General features: G+C 43.0%; 1 protein-coding gene across 1 annotated transcript in view; it reads left to right on the top strand.

The window, feature by feature from the left end:
* Positions 1 to 25,028, top strand: part of NEURL1B (neuralized E3 ubiquitin protein ligase 1B) — a 78,071-nt gene extending 53,043 nt beyond the window's left edge. Inside the window, exons 2-5 of the mRNA XM_060240584.1 lie at positions 12,194 to 12,754; positions 18,090 to 18,797; positions 21,439 to 21,564; positions 24,421 to 25,028. Coding sequence (XP_060096567.1) covers positions 12,194 to 12,754; positions 18,090 to 18,797; positions 21,439 to 21,564; positions 24,421 to 24,665 — 1,640 coding nt within the window. The 3' untranslated portion in view covers positions 24,666 to 25,028. The remainder of the gene's footprint in view (positions 1 to 12,193; positions 12,755 to 18,089; positions 18,798 to 21,438; positions 21,565 to 24,420) is intronic.
* Positions 25,029 to 26,697: the final 1,669 nt, after the last annotated feature.

The raw sequence follows: 26,697 nt of genomic DNA on the forward strand, positions 1-26,697 counted from the left end.
GGGCTGACTCCCAAGGAAACCAGATTGCCTCCCCCCTCACCTTTTGTTCACCTTGGCAAAGAAGGGCTCCACAGCAGTGGCAGCCTCTCCAAGAACGCTCACTTCCTCTCCACTCTGCAAATGCCTGCAAGCAATGTCCGGGCACATGTTGTTCCTCCATGGCGGTGGCTTGCTCCTGAGGAACTTGGTTCAGCTCCCCCCTCCCCTTTTCTTCTCAACTTGACAGAGGGCTCATGCCCTGGCGCTGGCTGCAGCAGTCCAGAGGCAATTCACTCATGGAAACCTCCAGCCAGGCTTTGTCCCTCCGTGGTGGCTGTGCACCTCCAGCCCTGACTCTCTCTCCCCCCCCCTCCCCCAATAACCCCAGTGAGATTTAAAAGTGCTGGAACACAGATCATGTGGCAGAGACTTTGAAACTTTCTGCTCAGAGAGAGGAGAGAAGCCCCACCTCACCTACTCCACAGCTCCCCTTCTCCAACTCCTCCAAGACACATTTCCTCAGGAGTAGTTCCCATGCAGCATGCACTCAATGGCAAGTGCCTTGCCCTCTGCTGGGGGCTGACTCCCGAGGAAGCCAGCTTGCTTTTGTTCACCTTGGCAAAGCGCTCCTTTGCTACAGTGGCCTCTCCAAGAACACTCATTCCCCCCACACACACACACCCACCCACCCACACACTCTGCAGGTGTCTGCAAGCAACCCACGGGCAGGCTTTGTTCCTCTGTAGTGGTGGCTTACTCCCGAGGAAGCTGGGTCCACCCCCCCACCTCCCGCCTTCTCAACTCAACAAAGAAGGACTCTATCATAGCAGCAGTGTTCTTGAGAAAACCATGCTGGCTTTTAGTAATCATATCCATTCTTTCTAAATGTTCCAGGACCGACTGTTTGATGATTTGTTATAAAACTTTTCCAGGTATAGACGTCAAGCTGATATTTTCCTTTGCCATTTATTAAATTGTTTACTGTCTTTCACAATCGGAATAGTTTGAAACAAATACATTATTCTTGGCAGAATATTCATCATAATTGCAGCTATTCTGCCAAGCAACGACAAATTAAGTTTATTCCATTTTATCATATCTTCATCCATTTTACGCCATAGCTTCTCATAATTGTTTTTAAACAAATCAATATTCTTCATTGTTATCTCCACACCCAAATATTTTACCTAAGGGGTAACTTCACAACCCGTTAGCTTCTGCAGCTCCTTTTGTTTGCTTACTTGCATATTTTTACATAGAAGTTTTGATTTTTCTTTATTAATATAAAGTCCCACCAGTTCTCCATATTCTTGTATGTAACAAAGGTGTTACTTGTATGGGATTTTCATTTATAAGTAAATCCTTTTACTTTTAGACCTTCTATTTCTTTGTCTTCTTGGATTTGTACCAGTAAAATTTCAAGAGTCCATATAAACAACAGTGGGGAAAGTGGACAGCCTTGTCTCGTACCTTTGCTAATTATCATATCTTCTGTAAGATCTGCATTTATACATAGCCTTGCACGTTGTTCAGTATATAATGCTTTTATCATCATTATAAAGTTTTCCCCCAACTCCATTTTCTCCATTACTGCAAACATAAAGTCCCAGTTTAAATTATCAAATGCTTTCTCTGCATCCGCAAAGAATAATGCAACTTCCTTTACTGGATGTCTTTCATAATATTCCACAATATTTACAACTGTTCTAATATTGTCTCTTATTTGCCTTTTGGGAAGAAACCCCGCTTAATCCTCCTTTATAAAAATTAATCAAATTATGTTTAAGCCGTTCTGCAAATATTCTTGTATATATTTTATAATCATTATTTAATAGTGAAATTGGTCTATAATTTTTTGCATTCGTGACATCTCTATCTTCTTTTGGAATCAAGGAAATAACAGCTTTCTTCCATGTATTTGGTATTTTCCCTTTTATTCTTATAATGTTCATCAATTTCTGAAGTTTCAGTATTAATTCCTCTTTGAAGATTTTATAAAATTTAGCTGTATATCCATCTGGCCCAGGTGCTTTTCCGTTTTTTGTTGCATTAATCGCTGCTTCAATTTCTATTTTTTCAATTGAATCATTCAAAACTTTTTTCATATTTTCTGTTAAGGGTGCTATTTTAATATTTTGTAAATACGTTTCAATTTTTTCTTTCTTTATTTTAACATCCTTAAATAGTTTGGCATAGTACTTAAAGAATTCTCTTTTTACTCCTTCCTGATCTACCAACTCTCTTCCATCAACCATTAATAATTTTACTTTCTCTCTTTTTTTCAGTTGCCAGGCCAAATACTTTCCAGGTTTATTTGCTCCCTCAAAAGATTTCTAGTCCCAATTGCTTATTCCATAAAAATGTATAATCCTTTTGTTTGATATGTACTTCTTGTAAACAAATTATATTACAGTTTTGCTTTTTAATCCAATTAAACGTTGCCTTTCTTTTTTGTGGTGAATTCAGTCCATTTACATTCCAAGATAATTTGTAATCCATCATGGTGCAAATTCTTTATGTTCTTCACAAAATCTACGCAGTTCCTGTTTGTTTGTAATTGTAATCCTTTTTCCTTGAAGTTCAAAGCTCAAACCTTCAGGTATTATCCATCTATACCTCATTTCATTGTCCCGTAATTTTTCTGTCAGTTTCTTGTATGCTCTTCTGTCATTTATCACTTGTCTTGGCAACTTCTTCATAATTCTTACTCTGCTGCCTCCCACTATCAATGTCTTTTCAAAGTTTTTATTCATGATTTTTCCCACCATTTCTTTTGTCATATATCTTATAACCACATCTCTTGGTAAATTATTTCTTTTTTTTGCATAAAGTGAGTTCACTTTATACATATAGTCATACATATTTCTAGTCCCTTCAGGATCTTTCTCCAAAAATTCTGCAATTATTTTTATTATATATTCTTTCAAATCAGTTTCTTCATCCTCAGGTACTCCTCTCAGATGTATCTGGGTCTCCATCAATTTGCAGTCATGAATTGCCACTTTTTCTTGTATTTTTAAGAAGGTGGAATCATGTACTTTCACTCTCCTTTCCACCTCTTGCACTTTCTTTGATGTTACCACAGTCTCATTTCTGAGATCTTCTGTATCTCTTTTTAGCTCTTCAATATCTTTTCTAATTTCTTTTTTGGAAGCAGTTATCATCTCCTTCATCCCTTTCATTATCCTGGCTTCCATTGCATCTAATTGGTCCTGCATTTTCTCCAGTGAAGCAGTCCTTGCTCGGGTTTGCTTGTGGTCTGACGTGTAAAAACACCGAATATTTTGACCTCACCAAATTAAATTTCAACTATCAGGTTTAAAAGAGTGAAGCTTGCTTTCTTCAATAAGCCTAATTTCGCCGTCCTCAGAGCCTCCTGGGCTCAGATATTAATTTTTAAAGTTTTTATTTTCTCCAAAATGGCGGTCGTGACTTTCTGCCTCACTTTTAAAAAAAATTCTTTTTTCTCTAGAGGCTTTTAAAATAGTTATTAACAATAATGTCCAATAGCATTTACCTTATAAACGTCACCTCTGTTGGCTTCCCAATTTTTAATGTCCCAAACACTTTAAACATTTTATTTAAACTTTAGCCTCCTTGCAATGGCCGCCGATGTTTTTCTATGATATTATAATCCTAGAGTAGGCTGGCTGCTTCGATGATTTCTTTTTTCCATCCAATGCTTCTGCTTTACTTGCCACCAAAACCCGTTTTCGCTGGTAGAGAGATCTCACGATACTTGACGTATTTCCTGTGTTGACTGTGGGAGCTGCAATTCTATGACGATGGGGCTTTTTCTCAAAAACCGCAAGTAGACCAAACAATAAATTCCTTTCCACTTTTTAGCACTGTTTTTTAAATTTACAAAGTCCAAATTTCGCCCCTTCTCCCCTTCTTCTTCCAAGCTTTCTAGATTTCAATTTCCCGCCTTCTGATTTTATTTTGTTTAACTTTAATTAGTCCCGGAATGAAAGATAGCAATCTGTACCTTTTCTGTAGTTATCCAGATCAACACTGGTCTTGTGTAGCTTTAGATGTTTAGTAGTATCAAAGAAGATTAGGATCCTGTCGAGCTTATGTCAAATAAATGACTCTGGAAACTTTTCAGATGATGAAAATGCAACTTGTCTCCGGAGAACCCTCAAAGGAGCCCCCCCTCCCCCCCAGACTCCCTTTTAGCCAAGGTAAATCTCCTCAAAATTTCCTGTGCATATCTTGGACTGATCTCTGATTGAGAAAAGTAGGCAGTAGGCATTAAACTGCCTTCCACTACCCCGAACAGAAGTTCCAGCCTGCTCCTCTTCTGAGAAGCAGTTCAGCTCGGCATTTTCCAACCCCAGAAGTCCCTGGAGGGCATTCATGTGAAGCCAGCAGATGTAAATGTTATTTTGCCAAAAGCAACGCTCTCTGTAGATGACTTGAGTAGCAACGTTTGTTCTTTGCAGTAATACCTCTTCTGGCTCCAGTCACAGGCTCTATTTTTAAAAGGGTAAGTAACAGGTGTTTGTGCGCTACTAGAGGATGGCATTATAAATAAATTATCCATTCATTTCCTTTTGAATAATTTCCTATTGTATAATCACAATGTGCTTTCCTGTTTTATTTTTTGGTTTTTGGTTTTTTTTTTAAATCACCCCTGTCCAAAATTTCCCGTTCATCACATAAATATGAAGTTAGTGTTTTGAATACAGATCAGTTTTTCCAATTTTTTTTCCATTCCTGTTTTTATTCGTAGGTTCTTGTCTGCAAAACACACACACACCAAAATCCTATATTATATCAAAAACTGCACTGACCTGGATGGCCCATGTAAAATGTGTTCCGGTGCTAATATAAGGGATTGCTGTGTTGACTTCTCACAACACCCTGACTTGGTTTATAATGGTGTGCTGACTGTCTTATTTAAAGTGGTGAAGTGGCCTTGTACTTTTCTTTGGCATCCAGGTCTGTCCATGGCGGTTGGGCCAAGTGTCTGACAGTAGAGATTATCATCTTCAGTGAATCAACCAAAGAGATTGAAAAAAAATATTATTTTAGAGGACAGTGCAGCTTAAAATACAAGAGAGGAAGATGCTGAAATAGTTTCCTCACAATCAGTAACTTAGATCGGGGTGGCCAACGGTAGCTCTCCAGATGTTTTTTGCCTACAACTCCCATCAGCCCCAGCCATTGGCCATGCTGGCTGGGATTGATGGGAGTTGTAGGCAAAAAACATCTGGAGAGCTACCGTTGATCACCCCTGATCCTAGATCGTGTTAACCGGAACTCCAGTAGTATGTTATTGCCCTTGAAAGATCTGAGGGTTTTATTACATTTTATCATTTGCTAAGTAGATATATACTGGTACGTACCAACAGCAATACCTCGGAGCAGGTTGTCGCCACAGTCACAAAAGCCAATTTGATAATGGCTTTAATGCATTCTTCAACAATATCTCTAAGCTTTTTGGCCTTATCATGTCTTTGTTGAAGTTTATGATAAAGCTTCTACTTTCCAGTGGGTGTAAATTGTGCCTTGAATGCTCTACTGTTGAATGTATCAATAACTTGCTGTTCATGAGACGTAGAAAAATGTGTCTCCAGCCATTATTTTCCATATCTCCTTGCACTTATGATAATGAAAATAAATATCTAAAGTGTTTAGCTATTGTTTGTAGTTCTCATATAAAGTTAGAACTGATGCTTAAAAAATCCTTAAAGGGCATGTGTTTTTCACCTTTTCGTAAATGCCAGATCTAGGTGTTAATATTAAAGAGGGTGAAATTCCCAAGATGCTGTGCCAGATGCAGTATATTTTCACCTACAGAAAGTTGCCATGAACTCTTAGCAGGTTTTTTTTTTTAACAGAATCCTTCTGCACAGAGAAGGGCAGAGAGGGCCTTGCTGCTCTTGAGAGACTCAAACACTTGCTGTTTTAATTTGTAGATCTTGATTCAGTATTTGTGGGTGGGGGAATGCTTTAAAACAATCCGACATTCTTTGGCAAGATGTTTACATTACAAACACACTTACGTAACCTCCTGAGAAACACAGCTTTTGCTGGAGATTTACAGTGCAGTCCTAAGCAGAGTTATACTGATCTAAGACCATTAACTTCAATAGATTTGGCAGAGTGTAACTCTGCTTAAATTGCACTGTTAGGAGGAGACAGATTTGCCATTTTTTTTTAACAAGCCCTTATTCCTGTTCTTTGCACAGGCAGTTTTGTCTGTAGATATTAGCAGGTGGTAATGCTTACCTCAAACGTTAAAAGCGTCTTCAGCCAAATTCTATGAGGCAATTTGCTGTTCAAGTCTTCAGAGCAGGCCAAACTGTTTGGGTACTCCCAAAGGAAGGTAAAATACAAATGTGAGACACCAAAGCAGAAAGAGTTGGCTGTTGTGTGACCATCTCCTATGCATGTTTGCTGTGGAATAAGACACACTGTGTTTAATTTGACATCTACCAGGTACATATGCCTTGGATTGCAAATTTAGGCTGCTTTTACAGAAAGGCCCAGAGAAGCAGGTTCATCCCTTGAAAAGTATGAGACTTTGGATCTGAGAATTGATCCCTTGCTGGGGATGTTGGGAGATGTACTTGTGCACAAGCAAAAAAGGTCGTTCCTGGGTGCTGAGCAGTGTCTGGAACATGTTAAGATTGAGATTGTTGTTGTTGTTATTGTTATTGTTATTTTGCCTCATCCCGGCCAACACCAGGCTCTAGGTGATGTGTTGTTGTTGTTAAGTTGCACAGTCAAGTCTGACTCTTTGCGACCTCATGGACAAAGTCACGCCAGGCCCTCCTGTCTTCCACCATCCTCCAAAACCTGCTCAAATTCGTGTTTGTTACATCAGTAACGCTGTCCAGCCATCTCATCTTTTGCCGTCCCCTTCTTCTTTTGCCTTCTGTCTTTCCCAGCATCAGGGTCTTTTCCAGTGAGTGCTCCCTTCTCATTTGCTGGCCAAAGTATTTCAGCTTCAGCACCTGACTTTCCAGGGAACAGTCTGGATTGATTTCCATTCGGACTGACTGATTTGATCTTTTTGCAGTCCAAGGGACTCTCAAGATTCTTCTCCAGCACCACATCTCAAAAGCATCTATTCTCCTGTGCTCGGCCTTCCTTATGGTCCAGCTCTCACAGCCATACATTACTACTGGGAGTACCATTGCTTTGACTATACAGACTTTTGTTGGCAGGGTGATGTCTCTACTTTTTATTATACTGCCCAGGTTCACCATAGCTGTCCTCCCAAGGAGCAAACGTCTTTTAATTTCATGGCTACAGTCACCATCTGCAGTGATCTTGGACCCCAGAAATGTGAAGTCTGTCACCACTTCCATGTCTTCCCCTTCTATTTGCCAAGGTGTAATGGGGCCGGATGCCATGATCTTAGTTTTTTTGATGTTGAGTTTCAAGCCTACTTTTGTGCTCTCCTCTTTCACCCTCAACAAGAGGTTCTTTAGGTCCTCCTCACTTTCTGCCATTAGAGTGGTGTCATCTGCATATCTGAGGTTGTTGATGTTTTTCCCGGCAATCTTACTTCCAATTTGTGCTTCATCCAGGCCAGCGTTGAAGTACAACATGGAAGTACAGGCGATGTACAACAGTAAAATACAAATACTCATCAATAAAATCGGTTAACTTAAAAACAAATTTCAAACCAACGACATATGTTATAACTTGCAACAATCTGCTTTCTAGAGTACGTATCAGGACAGGGGACCCCCCCCCTTGGGGGTGTGGGGAAGGGAATACCAGCCCGGCAACTGTCGTCCTCAAGCAAAAGCCTGGTGAAACAACTCTGCTTTACAAGCCCTACAAAACTGTAAAAGATCCCACAGGGCCCTGGTATCTTCTGAGCAAATGTTCCACCAAGTTAGCCCTCGTTGAGGACAACGGGACCTCTTTAGGGCCAGGGATCACCAGAAGATTGTGACCTGTAAAGCAAAATGCTCTTCCAGGGACATAGTGGAGAAGGTGATCCCAAAGATACGTTGGTCCCAGACAGCTCAAGGCCTTAAGGGTCATAACTAGAACCTTGAATCTGACGCAGTACTCAACCAGAAGCCAGTGTAGCTGGTGCAGCACAGGTAGAATATTTTATTTTATTTATCAGATTTATATCCCACCCTCCCCTGATGGGATCAGGGTGGCTGTCTGTCATGGGCCACCACATTCTGGACCCATTGAAGTTTCCAGGTCAACGTCTAGGGTAGGCCAGTGTAGAGCGAGTTACAGTAGCCTAAGCTGGAGGTGACCGTCACATGGATTACTGTGGCTTGGTCTGAGTGAGGCAGGAGGGGGAGCCAGTTGCCTAGCTTGGCGTAGATGAAAGAATGCCATATGAACATATGAAGCTGCCTTATACTGAATCAGACCCTCGGTCCATCAAAGTCAGTATTGTCTACTCAGACTGGCAGCGGCTCTCCAGGGTCTCAAGCTTTTTGCAGTATGTGTGACTTGGGCCTCCATTGAGAGAGAGGCATCCGAGGTCGCTCTCAGGCTTTTGATGGTTGGCACTGGTGTTAATAGCACCCCGTCAAGAACAGGCAGTCTGCGCTCTTAACTCCAGCCCTGGTCCTCCCAGCCACAGAACCTCCCTCTTTGAAGGGTTCAGTTTCAACCTGCTCTGTTTTAGCCAGCCCACCAAGGCTTCTAGGCCCTCAGCCAGAAATGACAGGACCAAAGCTGATTGGTCACCCAACAGCAAATAATGCTTAGTGTCATCTCTGTACCAGCGGGGCAAGGGGTCTTATGTCAAGGAGCAGGGAAATTTTTTCCTCAGAAAAACGGGTTTTCTAATGGGATAGTTATTCTAAGTGTGGCTCTGTGTTCAACTAACTCCTATTGTGAGTTTTTTATTACTGTTTTTGACATGGGATGAGAATGCTTTTGATTGTGTGGATCCCCATTTGCAGTTTGAAATAGTATACTCCAGGAAAGTCTATATCAAGTGATAGCTCTGAACACATAGTTCTCAGTGAACTTATACCTGAAAGAGTCCTTGTCTCCCACATATAATTGTAGAATTTCATCCGCTAAACCATACTAGCTGACCTTAGTTTTTCATAAGCGTCTTCTTATCCCTTTTTATACCTTGCTCCTGCCAAACTGAAAGGAGGGATTGGTCAGATATGTGGAAAAATGTCCGAGTAAGCATGTGTCTCAGATATATGAAACTTCTAGTATGTGGCTACTTCTCGTGGGCAGTGTCTATAAAGTGGTCTGACGTTTGGTTATGGTTTTTTTTTTGTGGTATGTGACTATAATGGATAAAAGTATTAAATTTGCTTTACTGAAGTTCATGTGTTTTGTGTATTTTTCATTAAGAACAAAGGAAATAATTACTGAATATTTCCCATTACACTATTCCTGCCATAAAGGGAAGTCATAGATTAAACCTATCAAAACAGTTTCACAGCAGCCAATTTCCTCCTGTGACATTCTGTATATTGCTTCAGAATTTTGTAAATCATTGTTTTTCAGCTTTCTGTCTCCCCCTCTTTCCATTTCTTTTAATTTTATGGTTCAGCACTGGCCCCATATCTTTACACTGAAAGATAATAAAGGGGAAAAAACATGCCAGTTGTGCTAAAACACAAAAACAGATATCAAGTTGCTCATCTTGAATTCTCAGATAATTTACCATCATTGTCTCAGGGTTTGAAGCATCTGCCAGTATCAAAGCTGTGAGGCATGTGTGCAGAATCAGGTGTGATTCATAGCACAGAATTAGGTGACTTACGAAAGCCATACAATAATGCTTAGTTGATTTGACTGATGTGCTGGTTCAACTCAGAAAAGTTGTTAGCTTCAGGCCTCATTTCCCCTTTTTTAAGATAATGGAAACGTTATCCTGGAGGAGGAGATGGGCAGTTAAAATATTGACCTTGGAAACATAGTTGCCTTGAAGCATTGTATTGCTGCTGAATGTATGTGGTGGATAAGAACATAAGAGAAGCCGTGTTGGATCAGGCTAATGGCCCATCCAGTCCAACACTCTGTGTCACATAAGAACATAAGAGAAGCTATGTTGGATCAGGCCAATGGCCCATCCAGTCCAACATTCTGTGTCACATAAGAACATAAGAGAAGCCCTGTTGGATCAGGCCAGTGGCCCATCTGGTCCAACACTCTGTGTCACATAAGAACATAAGAGAAGCCATGTTGGATCAGGCCAGTGGCCCATCCAGTCCAACACTCTGTGTCACATAAGAACATAAGAGAAGCCATGTTGGATCAGGCCAATGGCCCATCCAGTCCAACACTCTGTGTCACATAAGAACATAAGAGAAGCCATGTTGGATCAGGCCAATGGCCTATCCAGTCCAACACTCTGTGTCACATAAGAGAAGCCATGTTGGATCAGGCCAATGGTCCATCCAGTCCAACATTCTGTGTCACATAAGAACATAAGAGAAGCCCTGTTGGATCAGGCCAGTGGCCCATCTGGTCCAACACTCTGTGTCACATAAGAACATAAGAGAAGCCATGTTGGATCAGGCCAGTGGCCCATCCAGTCCAACACTCTGTGTCACATAAGAACATAAGAGAAGCCATGTTGGATCAGGCCAATGGCCCATCCAATCCAACACTCTGTGTCACACAGTGGCCAAAATTTATATATATATATATATATATATATATATATATATATATATATATATATATATATATATACACACACACACATACACATACACATTGATGGACCTCTGCTCCATGTTTTTATCTAACCCTCTCTTGAAGCTGGCTATGCTTGTAGCCGCCACCACCTCCTGTGGTAGTGAATTCCACATGTTAATCACCCTTTGGGTGAAGAAGTACCTCCTTTTATTCGTTCTAACCCGACTGCTCAGCAATTTCATCGAATGCCCACGAGTTGGATGCCCACTGGCTGATTTGTTTTCAATTCCCTTCCTAATAATTCCCAGCATGGCGTTGGCCTTTTTTTATTGCAATCGCAATGGATGGCACTGATGACCCAAAAACATAGCTTCCTCTGCACTGCTAAGCATATCTCTAGGGCAGTGCCTGGAAACCAAAGTACTAGGGAAGCAGCAAGTAGCCCACACTCTTGAGCTTGCCATCCTTTGTTACTGACTGCATACAAATCTAATAAAGTGGACACTAGCCTGGAAAATCTTATACCATGGGCTGGTCTTTAAAGAGCCACAAGATTCTTTACTGCTTGTGGCTCCACCAGAAGGTTCCTCTCTCCAGTTTAAGAATAAGGTTTCCTAGAACTGGTGAGGGATGGGGTGGGACTTCCTGTCAGGACCTCGAGTCAAGGAGTCACACAGTCTGATAATTCAGCAGTTTATTTCATAGACATCTTAAGGCAGGACACCATCTTTGCTAAGACTAACATCTTAGCCTAGTGGCTCTCTTTTAACCTCTCGCCCCAACCATTAATTTTCAAGCAAATGTGGGGATGCAAAGCACGGGAATATTTTTGGCGGGCCCCCCTCCCACCGAAAATCTTGGAAGTCCAGGTGCATAATCTTTGCTTCTTCAGCATCTGACCTTGGAGGCTGGCAGAGGCGGCTTGAATAATAAGTTCCATAGATAAGAAGTGTGCAATGAAAGGGAAGGGGGAAAGCTAAGCAAGCGCAAAAGTATAGCAATGGTAACAACACAGAGTTCATGGCAGGAGGAATACAGATACTGTGCTTAGATATATGACTCCTGACCCTTACGAGGAGAAAGAGGAAGACCCAAGCCACATTGCCAGCATTGCACAGGAAGTGATGTCATCACACTGTTGTCACTGCAATGGTCTGGTATTTGGGCAAAAACTCTGTGGTAAAAATGGCTTCTACCATAAGCGTTTTTATCCAAATACCAGTGTGTTGCCTGGACGTCACTGGTGTGGTGACATCACTTCCTGTGCGATGCCAGCTACATAGCCTGGGCCTTCCTCTTTCTTCTGATGTCCCTCTGCTGGCCAGCAGATTGGTGGCAGGACCTTGGAACCTGGTGAGCAGAACCCCCATTGAGGGGGCTGGCAACCCTGTTAAAGAACGAGTATTTCTGAGAAGCCTTTTGGAATAATAAGAATAGGCACTATCTGAACTTTGATTCCAAATTTGCCTAGTACTCCAGAGTCTATACATCTCAGTTTATGATGCTGTGTAGTAAAGAGAGAAGCGGGTGTGTGTGTCACATTCTAACTATGAGTGGTACTGTAGGAGAGAAGTTCCTAATGATACCTTTTCTTTCTTTTTTGCAGACACCAATCAACAGGCTCGCTCGGTATCCCACAGGCCTTATTACACACTGCCTAACGGTAGCCATGAGAGGCGGTCTGTCCTCACCATTACTGAGCCTCCACGATTCCACTTCCAGGCCAAAGGAAAAAACATACGTCTGGATGCCCATTCCCGCAAGGCCAACCGGAGGAACAGCTTTTGCAATGGCATCACTTTCACTAACCGTCCCATCCATCTGTATGAGAAAGTGCGGCTCAAGCTGATGTCTGTGCACCATGGGTGGAGTGGAGCACTGCGCTTTGGCTTCACCACTCATGATCCATCGCAGATGAGTGCAGATGATATACCAAAGTATGCTTGCCCAGATCTGGTAACACGGCCAGGCTACTGGGCCAAAGCTCTGCCAGAGAGGTTTGCACAAAGGGATAACATCCTGGCTTTCTGGGTTGATCGCCATGGGAGAGTTTTCTATAGCATTAATGATGAGGAGCCAATACTTTTCCATTGTGGCGTCAAAGTCTCTGGGCCTCTCTGGGCACTCATAGATGTCTATGGAATCACCCATGAAGTGCAAATACTTGGTAAGATCTATTTTTTAAGCCTTGTATATGCAGTTCCTTGTCAAATTACACACTGAGAGAAAAAGTAAATGGAATGTTTGGTCTTTGTGATAAAGTAACAAAATATAATCTATCATCGCTTTGCTGTTACCTTCATATATGAACATATGAAGCTGCCTTATACTGAATCAGACCCTTGGTCCATCAAAGTCAGTATTGTCTACTCAGACTGGCAGCGGCTCTCCAGGGTCTCAAGCTGAGGTTTTTCACACCTATTTGCCTGGACCCTTTTTTGGAGATGCCAGGGATTGAACCTGGGACCTTCTGCTTCCCAAGCAGTTGCTCTACCACTGAGCCACCGTCCCTCCTACATATGAAGCTGCCTTATACTGAATCAGACCCTCGGTCCATGAAAGTCAGTATTGTCTACTCAGACTGGCAGCGGCTCTCCAGGGTCTCAAGCTGAGGATTTTCACGCCTACTTTCCTGGACCTTTTTTGGAGATGCCGGGGATTGAACCTGGGACCTTCTGCTTACCAAGCAGATGCTCTACCACTGAGCCACCGTCCCTCCCCTTCAATTGAACTTGTCCCTGTGATTGGATTTTTAAAGTTATTTTGTACTGTAGGGCACCTACAGTTTATACAGCTTGGAAGGACGTTCTAACAAAAAAAAAAAATTATTAAGTGAGCTATGTGTTGCAGTGCTAGACACTTTTCTCACAAGTGACCTGAAGATCTGGGGGCCCCAGTGGAACAAAGAGAAATGTTCCCAAGCGGCCTGTCAAAAGATTCTTCCGTGGACAGAAGTATAGAGAAAGCATAGAATGGAGTATTTTGCACACCATTGCACTTTATCCATAATAAGGACCCAAGGCAGCCTTCCCCATGTTTCATTTCATCCTCATAAGACTGAAGAACACTGGTCTGAGAATACAAGACTAGCCCAAGATCAGCCTATATCAGCATATTGCAGCGGCATACCTGAAGAGTCTATCGCAAACACCGCATGCCACAAAGAACCACAAGACTTATAAAATAAAAAAATGGTCCCAGAGGTGTCCTGCAATGTGTTGTGCTACAATGTTTTTCTGCTGCATGTATTTCCTTCGCCAAACAGGGTTATTGTGCTGGTGTCTCAACTGTGAAATAGGACTTCATTTCTGGTGCTGTTTATGCCCGTGACGGAGGAGGCCAAGCCAGTGAAATTGGGCCTCTGTCCACTTATGCATTGGCTCCATCAGTTGCCAGCTGTGTCTGTGTGTGTCCTGGTCCAGAGCACCGCTGTGACTCATCCTACAGGCGTGTTCCTTTTCTCCCTCCCAAGCACAGGCTTTAGATCTACTATCTCCTAGAAGGGCCACTTAGAGCCTCTCACATTACATTCCTGCCCTATCGGGGTTTTTTAGAAAGCGCAGCACCTAGACACAAGAGAAACACCAGCTTCTCTGCTTATCAGAGGACTCCAGTGGGGACAGCAGTGTTGTAATTCTCTTTCCAAGAGCTTTGAAACTTTTCCAAAGCATTGGGGCTTTTCCCTCTTATTTAAAATTCTCCTGTTTAGACAAGTGATTTGCTACTCTTGATTTTATCACTTTGTCCTGCGAGGGCGATAACTTTGCTTCAGCCACCCTACCTAAAAGTACAGCTCAATTATTTTTTCCCTTACAGACAAATCCATTAGTATGTTTACAAAGCACTTGCTACTGTGATGTAACTTGCTGCCTCAACCGTTCCCAGAACATGCACCAAACATATTCCCTTGGGCTACTGTGAGGTTATCTACGTAAAGCCACCATAACCACCCCACTTTTCTTCTCTTTTTTTTGCGTTAGATGTATCGCATGTATCTGCTCTGGCACTCCAGTGGGCCTGATTGCAAAAGGCAATTGAGCTTAAATCAGTAAATACATTAATGTGACTTTGTTCAAATTACTTTGCAGAGGGCCTTTTTTTATGTTAGCATGCATAAAATTGGAGATTCTTTTTTTTTTTAATGATATACGGGAGATGTTGAGAAGAAAGCAGACTGTTGCTGTTTCCTTTCTCCTTTTCTTTCATGCGGCACTTTTTTGGACTAAAGACTACATAGACAGTTAGCATACTACTAGCTGTGAACCTTGTGTAGAGTGCCTAGAAAAAGGAAAGAGTTGCTGAAATTTACCTTGCACTTTGCAGATGTGTTGATGCCTTGCTGAGCCCTGAACTGTTACTTATTAAATGACAATCATGGTGTGTCACTACAGATATCTTTGAGTTCACATGTTCTACCTCTCTGCTTCCTTTATGCATGACTTAGATTTAGAGTTGAGATTTAGAGTTGAGAGTGAGCAGTGAAGTGGCCAAGTTTGCAGATGACACAAAATTGTTCAGGGTGGTGAGAACCAGAGAGGATTGTGAGGAACTCCAAAGGGATCTGTTGAGGCTGGGTGAGTGGGCGTCAACGTGGCAGATGCGGTTCAATGTGGCCAAGTGCAAAGTAATGCACATTGGGGCCAAGAATCCCAGCTACAAATACAAGTTGATGGGGTGTGAACTGGCAGAGACTGACCATGAGAAAGATCTTGGGGTTGTGGTAGATAATTCACTGAAAATGTCAAGACAGTGTGCGTTTGCAATAAAAAAGGCCAACGCCATGCTGGGAATTATGAGGAAGGGAATTGAAAACAAATCAGCCAGTATCATAATGCCCCTGTATAAATCAATGGTGCGGTCTCATTTAGAGTACTGTGTGCAGTTCTGGTCGCCGCACCTCAAAAAGGATATTATAGCATTGGAGAAAGTCCAGAAAAGGGCAAATAGAACGATTAAAGGGCTGGAACACTTTCCCTATGAAGAAAGGTTGAAACGCTTAGGGCTCTTTAGCTTGGAGTAACGTCGACTGCGGGGTGACATGATAGAGGTTTACAAGATAATGCATGGGATGGAGAAAGTAGAGAAAGAAATACTTTTCTCCCTTTCTCACAATACAAGAACTCGTGGGCATTCGATGAAATTGCTGAGCAGAAAGGTTAAAACGATAAAAGGAAGTACTTCTTCACCCAAAGGGTGATTAACATGTGGAATTCACTGCCACAGGAGGTGGTGGCGGCCACAAGCATAGCCACCTTCAAGAGGAGGTTAGATAAAAATATGGAGCAGAGGTCCATCAGTTGCTATTAGCCACAGTGTGTGTGTGTGTGTGTGTGTGTGTGTGTATATATATATATATATATTTGGTCGCTGTGTGACACAGAATGTTGGACTGGATGGGCCATTGGCCTGATCTAACATGGCTTCTCTTATGTTCTTATGTTCTTATGACTTGGATTGAAGATGTCCTGGTTCACAACGACCCAGTTTGTTGTGACATCCATATCAGATGAAACCACAAACTGTGGTTACATACGCATATTTGAAGCCACTTTATACTGAGTCAGGCCACCTGTCCCTCTCTACACATACACTGAATGCCTGTGGCTCTCCACAGGTAGAAAAAAGTATTTGATTTTTTTTTAATGGGAGAACCAAGGACCTTCTGCGTGCAAAGCAGGTGTTGTACAACTGAATGTTCTCTTATTTGACAAGACATTATTCCAAATTACGATTTAATGCTAGTTTGGAATCCTGATGCGTAGGCAAAAGTCACTTTGTCTGATCCAGTTATCACAGCAAACTCTAGTTTGTTGGGAATGTGGAAGTCTTCATTCTCTCAGTTGTATACCTGGAGGAAGGGGAAAGGGAGTGTATGAGCTTGAAGTCTCCCAAGTTCATGGTCCGTTGTTATAGTTGAATGCACACAGTGACCTTTTCACTTGATCCTACCGAAAGTCCTTGGCAACTCACCAGAGTTTTTCACAAAAGGTCCAGAAGCTGAGATCTTTTGAACAACCATTTGTTGTTCCTCCTGAATTGCAGAGGGTGATTCTGGGGGTGTGGCACTCAATTTGTTTTAAAAGGCAAATATTCAGTGCTAAGCCTGTTCAGAAAATGATGAGAACTATTTGGCCTATCAGATCCTGCCTTATTCTTCTGCACGGAGGGGCATCGTTTCCATGATGTGTGGTTTATTAAACTGCTAGTGGAAACAGCAAATGGAAGGAAGGACATTAAAACATATTAGTTCTGAAGCACACCAAATATTATTATTAGGCAAATAGTGCTTTACTATATAAGCAGAAAAACCAAGCTCCTGCATGCAAGGAACGTAAACCACACAGTATTGCCATTCTACATGTAGTGAACTAAGAGTTAGCAACTCTCCCTGTGTAGCAGGTCTGTTCTTCATCAGATGTCCTGTTTTGGAAGCAACAGTTAAACAAATTCCAGTGATCCATTGTTTAAACAAAGTTGGTTCCCAGACGTTTCTCTGCTGAGAAAGCTTATAGGATTGAGCAACATTGTAAGCTGTGCTTTTGCTTGATTGTTGTATAGTGATTGTCATTGTTCAGAATTGCTTTGGAGAAAGAATCTTGTTAAAAATTAAAATCTGATAAATCGAATGTTCTAGTTCAAGATTTTGAGTGCAGTAATCTATATTTCTTGTTAGCAGTTCTCCACAAGAATACAGCGGAGCAATTCAGAATGAATGCCATCTACTGCTAGTTTTTATGCTCTTGGGCTAGAAATGTCAGGTTTTTTGACATCTGATGCTATTAGATGGGACATAGTTCTGGGAGAGAGTTTGTGGCTTGCTCACATTGCCTGTCAATAACAAAGAGTCTAGTGTGCTTTGAAACATTTTTCAGAGGTCACAACTGCTATTTTAGTATGCCTGTTACACAATTTATTATTAATGGTCTATAAAGTGATTAAATGGATTCTGTATCCAGTTTCTCTTACGTGAATTAAATTGGCAGGGACTAAGGGAGCTGGGACATGGGAAGGAATACTTTTTCTCTGTAATAGGTTGCTTGCAAAATCTACCCACGCTTCAGTGAGGCGGATTAGTAGTCAGAAACAGGTTTCTATTGGTGGAGCTCCTTTCCTGTGTGTACGGAAGGGGGGCTGCAAAGAAAGGGAGGTCCTGTATATATCATTGAAAGTGTGATTACGATTTCTAGATGCTGGACTCATTTGATAGCAAATTTGCTTTGTGGGGCTTTTCGACAAGAATACATAGAAGCTAATGCACTCCCCTTGTTTAACGGATCAATTCTTGTCTTGACTGCCTGGTAATTTTGTACTTTCAGATAAGTTTCTCTTATGTAACATTACTGATTTTAAAAGAAATGAAAAAAAAACAAACAAAAAAGACCCACTAAATATTAGATTTAAGGTATGGTGAAGAAGTAGTAGGAAAAACAACTTCCTAGCCTGGATTGACCACTGTTTCCAGCCTGCCTCTAATACCGCTTGTCTTTGTCCTTGCCTCACAGACAGCATGTTTGCAGAGACAATGACTTCCACGCGCCTCAGCAATGCACGACTCAGCACTTGCCTTCCTCAGAGCAGCCATGATTCAGCCAACTTCAACAACAACGAACTAGAGAACAATCAAGTGGTGGCCAAAATTGCCAATCTGAATTTGAGCCGTGTGCCCGGGCTGCCGACAGATAACCACACCATTCCTTGCTGCCCAAGCAGACGGCAGCTTGCCCAAGTGGTGCCTGCCTTTCTGGATACCGATTTGCGTTTCCACCCAACCCGGGGGCCTGATGTTAACTTTTCTCAGGACCGGATGTCTGCCTGCACCAACTGGCAAGAGAGCAATAGAACTTTGGTTTTTTCTGACCGACCTTTGCACATTGGTGAGAACCTCTTTGTGGAAGTGGGACACCTGGGGCTGCCCTATTACGGAGCGCTTACGTTTGGCATCACTTCTTGTGATCCAGGTACATTACGGACAAATGAGCTCCCAGCAGATCCAGACTTTCTTCTGGATCGCAAGGAGTATTGGGTGGTTTATCGAGGATTCCCAGTCCTCAGCAACGGTGATGTCCTCAACTTTGTAGTTTTGCCAAATGGAGAAGTGCACCACGGAATAAATGGGATAAATCGTGGGATGCTGATGTTCGTGGACACCTCGCAGTCTCTGTGGATATTTTTCACAATTCATGGCGTAATCAATCAGCTCAAAATATTAGGTAAGTGCATCTTGGAAATAATTTGACTAAAACAAAGCAATTCAGGTTAAACGCTGAATGCTCTTCAAAGACATCTCTTTGTTTGCTGACAAGTCGCAGGTGACTTACGGCAACTTTATGGGGTTTTCAAGGCAAGAGACATTCAAAGGAGATTTGCCATTGCCTGCCTCTGCACCAAATACTAGCCAGGGCCTACCCTGCTTAGCTTCTGAGATCTGACTAGATCAGGCTAGCCTGGGCCATCTGAATCAGGCATCTTGTGAGCGCTTTAAGGCCACACTGGCACGTGCAATGGCTCACACTGACGTTGCTGGGTCATGATTTCCTCTTTGTTAGCTGAGCAGAGCAAATTGATTCTGCCTCATTTCTCATGCAGTCTCCTTATTCAATTGAGGCTGAGGGGAGGTTTGTTCTGGTCCATGCTAATGTAGGCCAAAAAGACAGAGGCCCGTCCACATCTGACAAGAGGACCACAACACAGCAGAACTGTTTCAAGTAGGGGTTAGGATGTGAAGGAATGCTGAAAGTACCTGTTAAACTTTTAGCACTGATACACAGGCACAGGTGGTCTCCTATAGACCAACACTTGGGCCGTTTTCCCACGGAGCTTACCTCGGAGCGACGTCCCTCTTCACCGCGCAGCGTCTGCGCGGATTTCCCACCAACTGCTCCGAGGCTGCTCCGAGTAACCAAGTAGAGTCGCGGCTTTTGCGTCGCTATCGTAAACTGGTTTTTAGCGGTTTCCATTTGCGACGCAAAAGGTCGGGAACTTCCTGGTTCCTCGGAGCAGTTGGTGGGAAATCCGCGCAGACGCTGAAGAGGGACGTTGCTCTGAGGTAAGCTCAGTGGGAAAACGGCCAAGGTCTCTTTCTTGATGGTTATACTACATTTGATGGGTCACTTCCTTAAGTTTATGTATCAGAGCATTAAAGATATTATGTGCCTGTTCAATGTGTACTATCATTTGAGGATAGGATTTTTTATCTTTAGCAAAGAAGATTAGAATTCCTTTGTAGGACTGACAACGATCTAACAAATCAACCAGCTATTTCAGTGAACTATCAAACGATAGTCATGCCCTGTTCTTTGTCCTCGACATCTGTATTTAGAGATAAACAGACTCTGAACAGGATGGTCTGTTTAGCGATCTGGCTAAATAGATGTTTATAGGTCTTTCTCAGGTAGCTTGATTTGAAAAAGGGACCCTTCTGGCTACTAGGTAGTAGGCTGTGTTACAATAACTTGTTGCATTATGTCTTGGAAACCAGCATCAGCCTTTGTAAAGTCCATTGCTGCAGTCCTTCATGAGACTCTCTAGCTTCACAGAACAGAGTTGAGTACCCATTCAATAGAGTTAGGCAATGTGTTCCTCCCTATATGGTAATATTGACTAAATACAACCCCTGACTTAACTAGAGAGCCAGTTTGGTGTAGTGGTTAAGTGTGCGGACTCTTATCTGGGAGAACCGGGTTTGATTCCCCGCTCCTTCGCTTGCACCTGCTGGCATGGCCTTGGGTCAGCCATAGCTCTTGCAGAGGTTGTCCTTGGAAGGGCAGCTGCTGTGAGAGCCCTCTCCAGCCCCACCCACCTCACAGGGTGTCTGTTGTGGGGGAGGAAGGTAAAGGAGATTGTGAGCCGCTCTGAGACTCTTCAGAATGGAGGGCGGGATATAAATCCAATATCTTCATCTACCTCACAGGGTGTCTGTTGTGGGGGAGGAAGGGAAAGGAGATTGTGAGCCGCTCTGAGACTCTTCGGAGTGGAGGGCGGGATATAAATCCAATATCTTCATCTACCTCACAGGGTGTCTGTTGTGGGGGAGGAAGGGAAAGGAGATTGTGAGCCGCTGGGAGACTCTTCGGAGTGGAGGGCAGGATATAAATCCAATATCTTCATCTACCTCACAGGGTGTCTGTTGTGGGGGAGGAAGGGAAAGGAGATTGTGAGCCGCTGGGAGACTCTTCGGAGTGGAGGGCGGGATATAAATCCAATCTCTTCATCTACCTCACAGGGTGTCTGTTGTGGGGGAGGGAGATAAAAGAGATTGTGAGCCGCTCTGAGGCTCTTCAGAGTGGAAGGCGGGATATAAATCCAATATCTTCATCTACCTCACAGGGTGTCTGTTGTGGGGGAGGAAGGGAAAGGAGATTGTGAGCCACTCTGAGGCTCTTCGGAGTGGAGGGCGGGATATAAATCCAATATCATCTTCTTAATAAAGGGAGGGTCTCCTAGCTCAATATTACTAGTCAGAGACCCTGAATAAGGTGGGAATGGAATGTGCCTGGCCACAACAATGTAGGGTATTCATATATAACTAGACTGAAAGCAAGCTTCATTTTCTTTAAATCAGTTGACAAACTAATAACTAATCCTGATCTGGACAGCCCAGACTAACTTAATCTGGTCAAATCTCAGAAGATAAAACAGGGTCAACTCTGGTTAATACGTGAATGAACCATAATTTGGCTGCAGTTTGACAGCAAAAAAAATAAAAGGCAGCCGTATGGACTTGGGAACTTAAAAACTTCTGAAGAAATTAACTGAATTCTGTTGTTCCAGAGTAACTTAAAATTCGGTACTTAAGCCTGTGAAATTTGTGCCTCGCCTTCAAAGCTGATTGAACCCGTATTGCTTTTTCAGGCACTGCGCAGTCCAGCCCTGCAGCTGTCTCCCCCTCAGGATCCCCTGGAGGCTCTCAGTATGACAGTGATTCAGACATGGCTTTCAGCGTGAACAGGTCCTCCTCTGCTTCTGAGTCGTCCCTAGGTAAGGCATCTTGGCTGGCCCGTTGCCACTGGAATATGAACATATGAAGCTGCCTTATACTGAATCAGATCTTTGGTCCATCAAAGTCAGTATTGTCTTCTCAGGCTGGCAGCGGCTCTCCAGGGTCTCAAGCTGAGGTTTTTCACACCTATTTGCCTGGACCCTTTTTTGAAGATGCCAGGGATTGAACCTGGGACCTTCTGCTTACCAAGCAGATGCTCTACCACTGAGCCACCGTCCCTCCCCTGCTCTCCAGGGTCTCAAGATGAGGTTTTTCACACCTATTTGCCTGGACCCTTTTTTGGAGATGCTGGGGATTGAACCTGGGACCTTCTGCTTCCCAAGCAGATGCTCTGCCACTGAGCCACCGTCCTTCCCCAATATATACAGTAAACTGTGGTAATACATAAACCAGATCTCACAGGTTGACGTTTGCCTTGTCTAAAGGTAGATGTTGCTATTTGCACAGCCTATGCAGAGTCTCAGCATAACTCTCACATGGTGAGAGGAGAGCCTGCATTTTCTAAGACTCCCGTGATCCCTTTAATTCAGAGAGGTTGTAATTCAGAAGGTCCTAAAAGAGAAGATTATAAATCTTTTCTAATGTTCAGAAGAGACAACGAAGTACAGAGCAGTAAGAATGGTTTAATAGTATACTAGTATACATGCGCAACGGTACCCGCCTCATCTCATATCACCTCACCTTGGTCTATTGGTAACATTGTGGGGAAAGGAGGTGGTGGTGAAGGGATGCACCAGAACTTCCAAGAGCCATTTTACAGTTATTCTTTTTATAAACAGTTCATATTATTCAGATACTATGAGTGTTCAATGGTTTCATGAACAGTTCTTGCTCCTCCTTAAAAGGGGGCTAAAGGGATGCAAGCGGGGCTACATGTATTAATAAAGGTCCAGGTCTTCCAGCATGCATAGGGTCTTCCCTGACAGTGCTCCTATAGTCAAGTCATCTCATCTCATGTTCCAGCAAAGTGCTTATGCTGGTACCTTGGTCTTGGGAAGTAAAATTAAGGAATTACAGCATTCTGACACATGATCTGCTGTACTTTCTCCCATCCCCTGTGCAAAGGAGACTAGTTCTAGTCACTATAGAGAATCATCAGAGTCAGAACATATGTACACAGGACCGCTCCAAACATTCTGAATGAGTGGCTGTAACAGGTAGCTTTGGCTATTATGCCATTCTAACATCTAGCAGGGTATAGTTTTTGCATCTGCATTCACTATCCTGGCTGGAATTGGCATGACTGTTCTCTATCTTGGCAAAATAATAGGACCACCATTGGTTCATGTTACAGTTGTCGCTGGAGTGAGCCCTGCTAAATTGACCTGGGGAAGATTCTGAGTAGACTTACTTAGGATTGTACTGTTGGTGTATGTTGACTGGTGTAGTTGATATGTGAAATGTTATAGCTGGACACAATATTTTTTAAAAGAATAGAAAGGGTTTGCTACTCATGGTGTGCATATGTATTGGGTTGGATCCATCTGGCTTTTTTGCCCAGTCTCATCTTATTTCATCCCTTACTACAGCTGCCATCCCACATGACTTCCAGGGGTGGAATTCTAGCAGGAGCTACTTTGCATATTAGGCCACACACCCCTGATGTAGCCAGTCCTCCAAGAGCTTACAAAAAAGAGCCTTGTAAGCTCTTGGAGGATTGGCTACATCAGGGATGTGTGGCCTAATATGCAAAGGAGCTCCTGCTAGAATTCCAACCCTACTTTTGTCCATAATGACTTTTGCCTAATAATTCCCAGCATACCCGTATCAGTGGTCAAGGGGGATTGGTTCTTCTGATCTTTTAGGGCTGTTACCTGATTTTTTTAAAAAAGTTGATTAATCAAACACATTTCAAAATTTATTTCTAATCTACATAAATTGTTCTGGGGGGAAGTAGATCTAAAGGGAAAGCATACTTCTTCACTTTTAGAAGATGCCCATGAGTTTCAGTAGGCATGCTTTACAAAGGCATTTCTCTGTTTCTCTCAATTAATGCCTCTTTCTGTGACATCCCTCACCATCTGCAGATTTTTGTAAGTTAGAGATACTGTGGCTTTGATTTGTTTTTATTTGCTTTATGCGATGCATTGAACAGTTTTCCTGGAGAGGTGGCAATATATATCTTCTATTTTGAATAAATATTTGCAATCAAAATAAAATCTACTGTCTGATGTAATTATAGTTAATTTTGAGTCAGTCAAAATGTTCTTAAACAGTTAATCAGCTGAGACTGCACAGCCCTTGTTCCTTTTGCCTTACTGTCACTTTCAGTCAAACACTTTTTTCCCAAGATTTTGTCACATTACACAAACCTGTTTTCTGGAAGCAAGCTTGGGAGTAGCTTTGTACACTGTGGGTCCCCAACATAGTGTGCCTGTGGGTGCCATGGTACTTGCCAACACCTCTTTTGGCACCCACCAAGTGGATGGGGCCAGGGAGGGCTTTTGGCGAGCAAGGCTTTTGACTGATTATTGGAGATTTGGTTGACTGTATAGATTTTGTTAAAATGTTGCTTTGGCAGCAGCTGCTAGCGCAGCACAAGGATTTACGCTGTATTGCCAAAATTCAGCTGTGTTAATCATTTTGTGACTGGCTGTACCTCCTGTGGCAGCCATTTTGTTTCTGCACTCACTGTGCCTTGTCAGAATTCCAAATGCATCCGCAGGCTCAAAAAGGCTGGGAACTCTTGCTGCACACTATGCACATCAATCCCTGATGTGAAGCAGCTTTAACTCCCTGGAACAAACTTATGTCTTTTTCCAGCCTGAAATGGGCGAGCCAGATTACAAGGGAACCATTCTGACCAAGTCGTCTGTCTTCTCTGTTACTTGCAGTGACTGCTCCAAGTTCTCCTCTGAGCCCTCCAGTATCTCCCGTGTTCCCACCTCCGGAGACCTCAAGCAGTAAGAATGGGGAGTGCACCGTTTGCTTTGACAACGAGGTGGACGTGGTGATCTACACGTGTGGACACATGTGCCTCTGCAACACCTGCGGTCTTAAGCTGAAGAAACAGCTCAATGCCTGTTGCCCAATCTGCCGACGGGTCATCAAAGATATCATTAAAATCTACCGCCCTTAACCTTCACCCCTTGGGATGTGAATGGTGAGGGGCAGAAGAAAGAATGTTGTTAGCAAATTGCCACACCCTTACTGTCCCTGCTTTATGGGTTATTGTGCTGGTCAGTGGTTAACTGAGTGGCTCTTTTGTCTATATTTCCATGTTTTCAACCAGTAGGAACAAATCAGGGAAAATCAAGTCAATCGGGAAACACTTTGGTCTTTGTAGAGACCAAAGGTACAGCTGCGGAATGGGAAGAGCTTTATAAAGATGCTGCTCTAATGGGTTAAAACAGCATGTTGTACATACCTGTGCTGTGTTGATTCCAACAGGAAAGGAGGGGTTGGCTTGTGCAGTGGTTCTAATTAAAATACATGGCTGTCCCACTTCATGAAAGGTATTGAAGAAATCAGTTCTTTGATCGAGTTTTAAATTCTGGGCACCTTTTTCTTCTGCCATAATCAAGAAGCCTGTTAGGAAATCAGGTAGTTCCCTAGGCACTTCCAAGTATCTGTTGGGGGGGGGGGGGGTGTTTGTGTTGAGATTATATTCATCAAACATTTTCTGCAAATATCAGGGAGCAGTATGTCCCCTGCCCCAATGGAGCAGGGGGAAGTAAGGGGACGTTGGATGGAATGTTCGTGCATTTCAAGGTGTTATTTTCCCATTCTAGGAACACCTTTGGGAGTATGAGGAATAAAGTAGGCCAGGGGTCTGATTTGCTAAACCTTCCAGACAGTTAGCTGAGGCTGCATTTTGAAACCACCAAAGGAAGAGAAGAAGTGAATAAATGCTGTTGCATTGATTTTTCATTTCCTAATGTGGTCCACCCCTTCACGCTTAGTGCCCCCTGTTTTTTCAAGGGCAATTGAATTTGCAAAGCTAGAAGCAAGACATTGCATGGCCAGTGATGACAGTGAAATGGAGGCTAGAAAAGGTATCGGGTAGGGAAAAGGCAAAAAGCTCTGAGTAAATTGCATTTTCTTCCTCTGTAGGGCACAAGGTGAAACTTCCAGCTGTTGTACTGAACAGCTGCTTGGCACATCTTGTGATGGAGTTTGATTCAGCCTCCACATACAGAGGAGGAACTCTTAATCTAACATCAGAGTAAGCCAGGCTGGGACTGACTAGTTATACCTAAACATCTGTGAGCTGCAACATATGGAGGTTGACAAGACTGCCGAGAGAGAGGGTGATGGAGGATTCAAGCTTCCAGAGCCTTCTTATTTGTGCTTTGTCAACAGCATGTGGTTGATATGTTCCTCCATTCCTCCCCAGGGGTTTTGTCAGCAAAGTATGTAGCAATGTGGGATCTCTCATTTCTTCCTCTCCAGAAAGTTGTCTTTCACTCCACAGTACAGGCATCTTGGTGAAATGAAAAAGCCTTTTTATACTTGCCATTTTTTGCTGTTAAAAAAAGAAGAAGAAGGGCAAGCTCTTCTTAGATCCTGAGCTTGAAAGGTAAAGGAATTTTGGTTGTGATCTGAACTGCTATAGTCTCAGTAGGATGTGAACTATGCATTGCAGCTTAGGGAATGGATGCTCTATGGAGGGTGAAGGGGGATGTCTTCCCCCAGTCACTGACTGTCTCTTCTTAATCAGGCGTGTTGTAGTAGAATCATATGGCAGAGCACAGGCCTGTGACTATTCCTTCACTAATCCCTAGGGCAAGACAACCTGTCTCTTTCTACTCAGCCACAGCCTAGCAAGAAGAAATGCTAATGACTCAGATGACAGCTGTTCCTACCTTGATAAGTGTTGCATTCCACTGTGCAACAAATGCTGTCTGAAGCTAAAATGCTTGGGTTTGAGCTGATTTATGGCCTCAGCCTATGATCCACAGTACTGAAGCAGAAGCTCAGTGCAGAGTTTGCACCATAACTTTTCCCCTGCAGGGCACAGGGGGAAAGACCTTGGTTTCCCTTCAGGGCAGAATTAGGAACCCAGCCTTAGCTCTTACTCCAGGCTGCTTGGGCATCTCATCATTCTAGCACAGCACATACATTCTGAGCCATTGTGCCTCCTCATTCAGCAAGGATCCCTTTTTCCCTCT

The sequence above is a fragment of the Heteronotia binoei genome, chromosome 5 (genome assembly GCF_032191835.1).
Source record: "Heteronotia binoei isolate CCM8104 ecotype False Entrance Well chromosome 5, APGP_CSIRO_Hbin_v1, whole genome shotgun sequence".
Taxonomy (NCBI): Eukaryota; Metazoa; Chordata; class Lepidosauria; order Squamata; family Gekkonidae; genus Heteronotia; species Heteronotia binoei.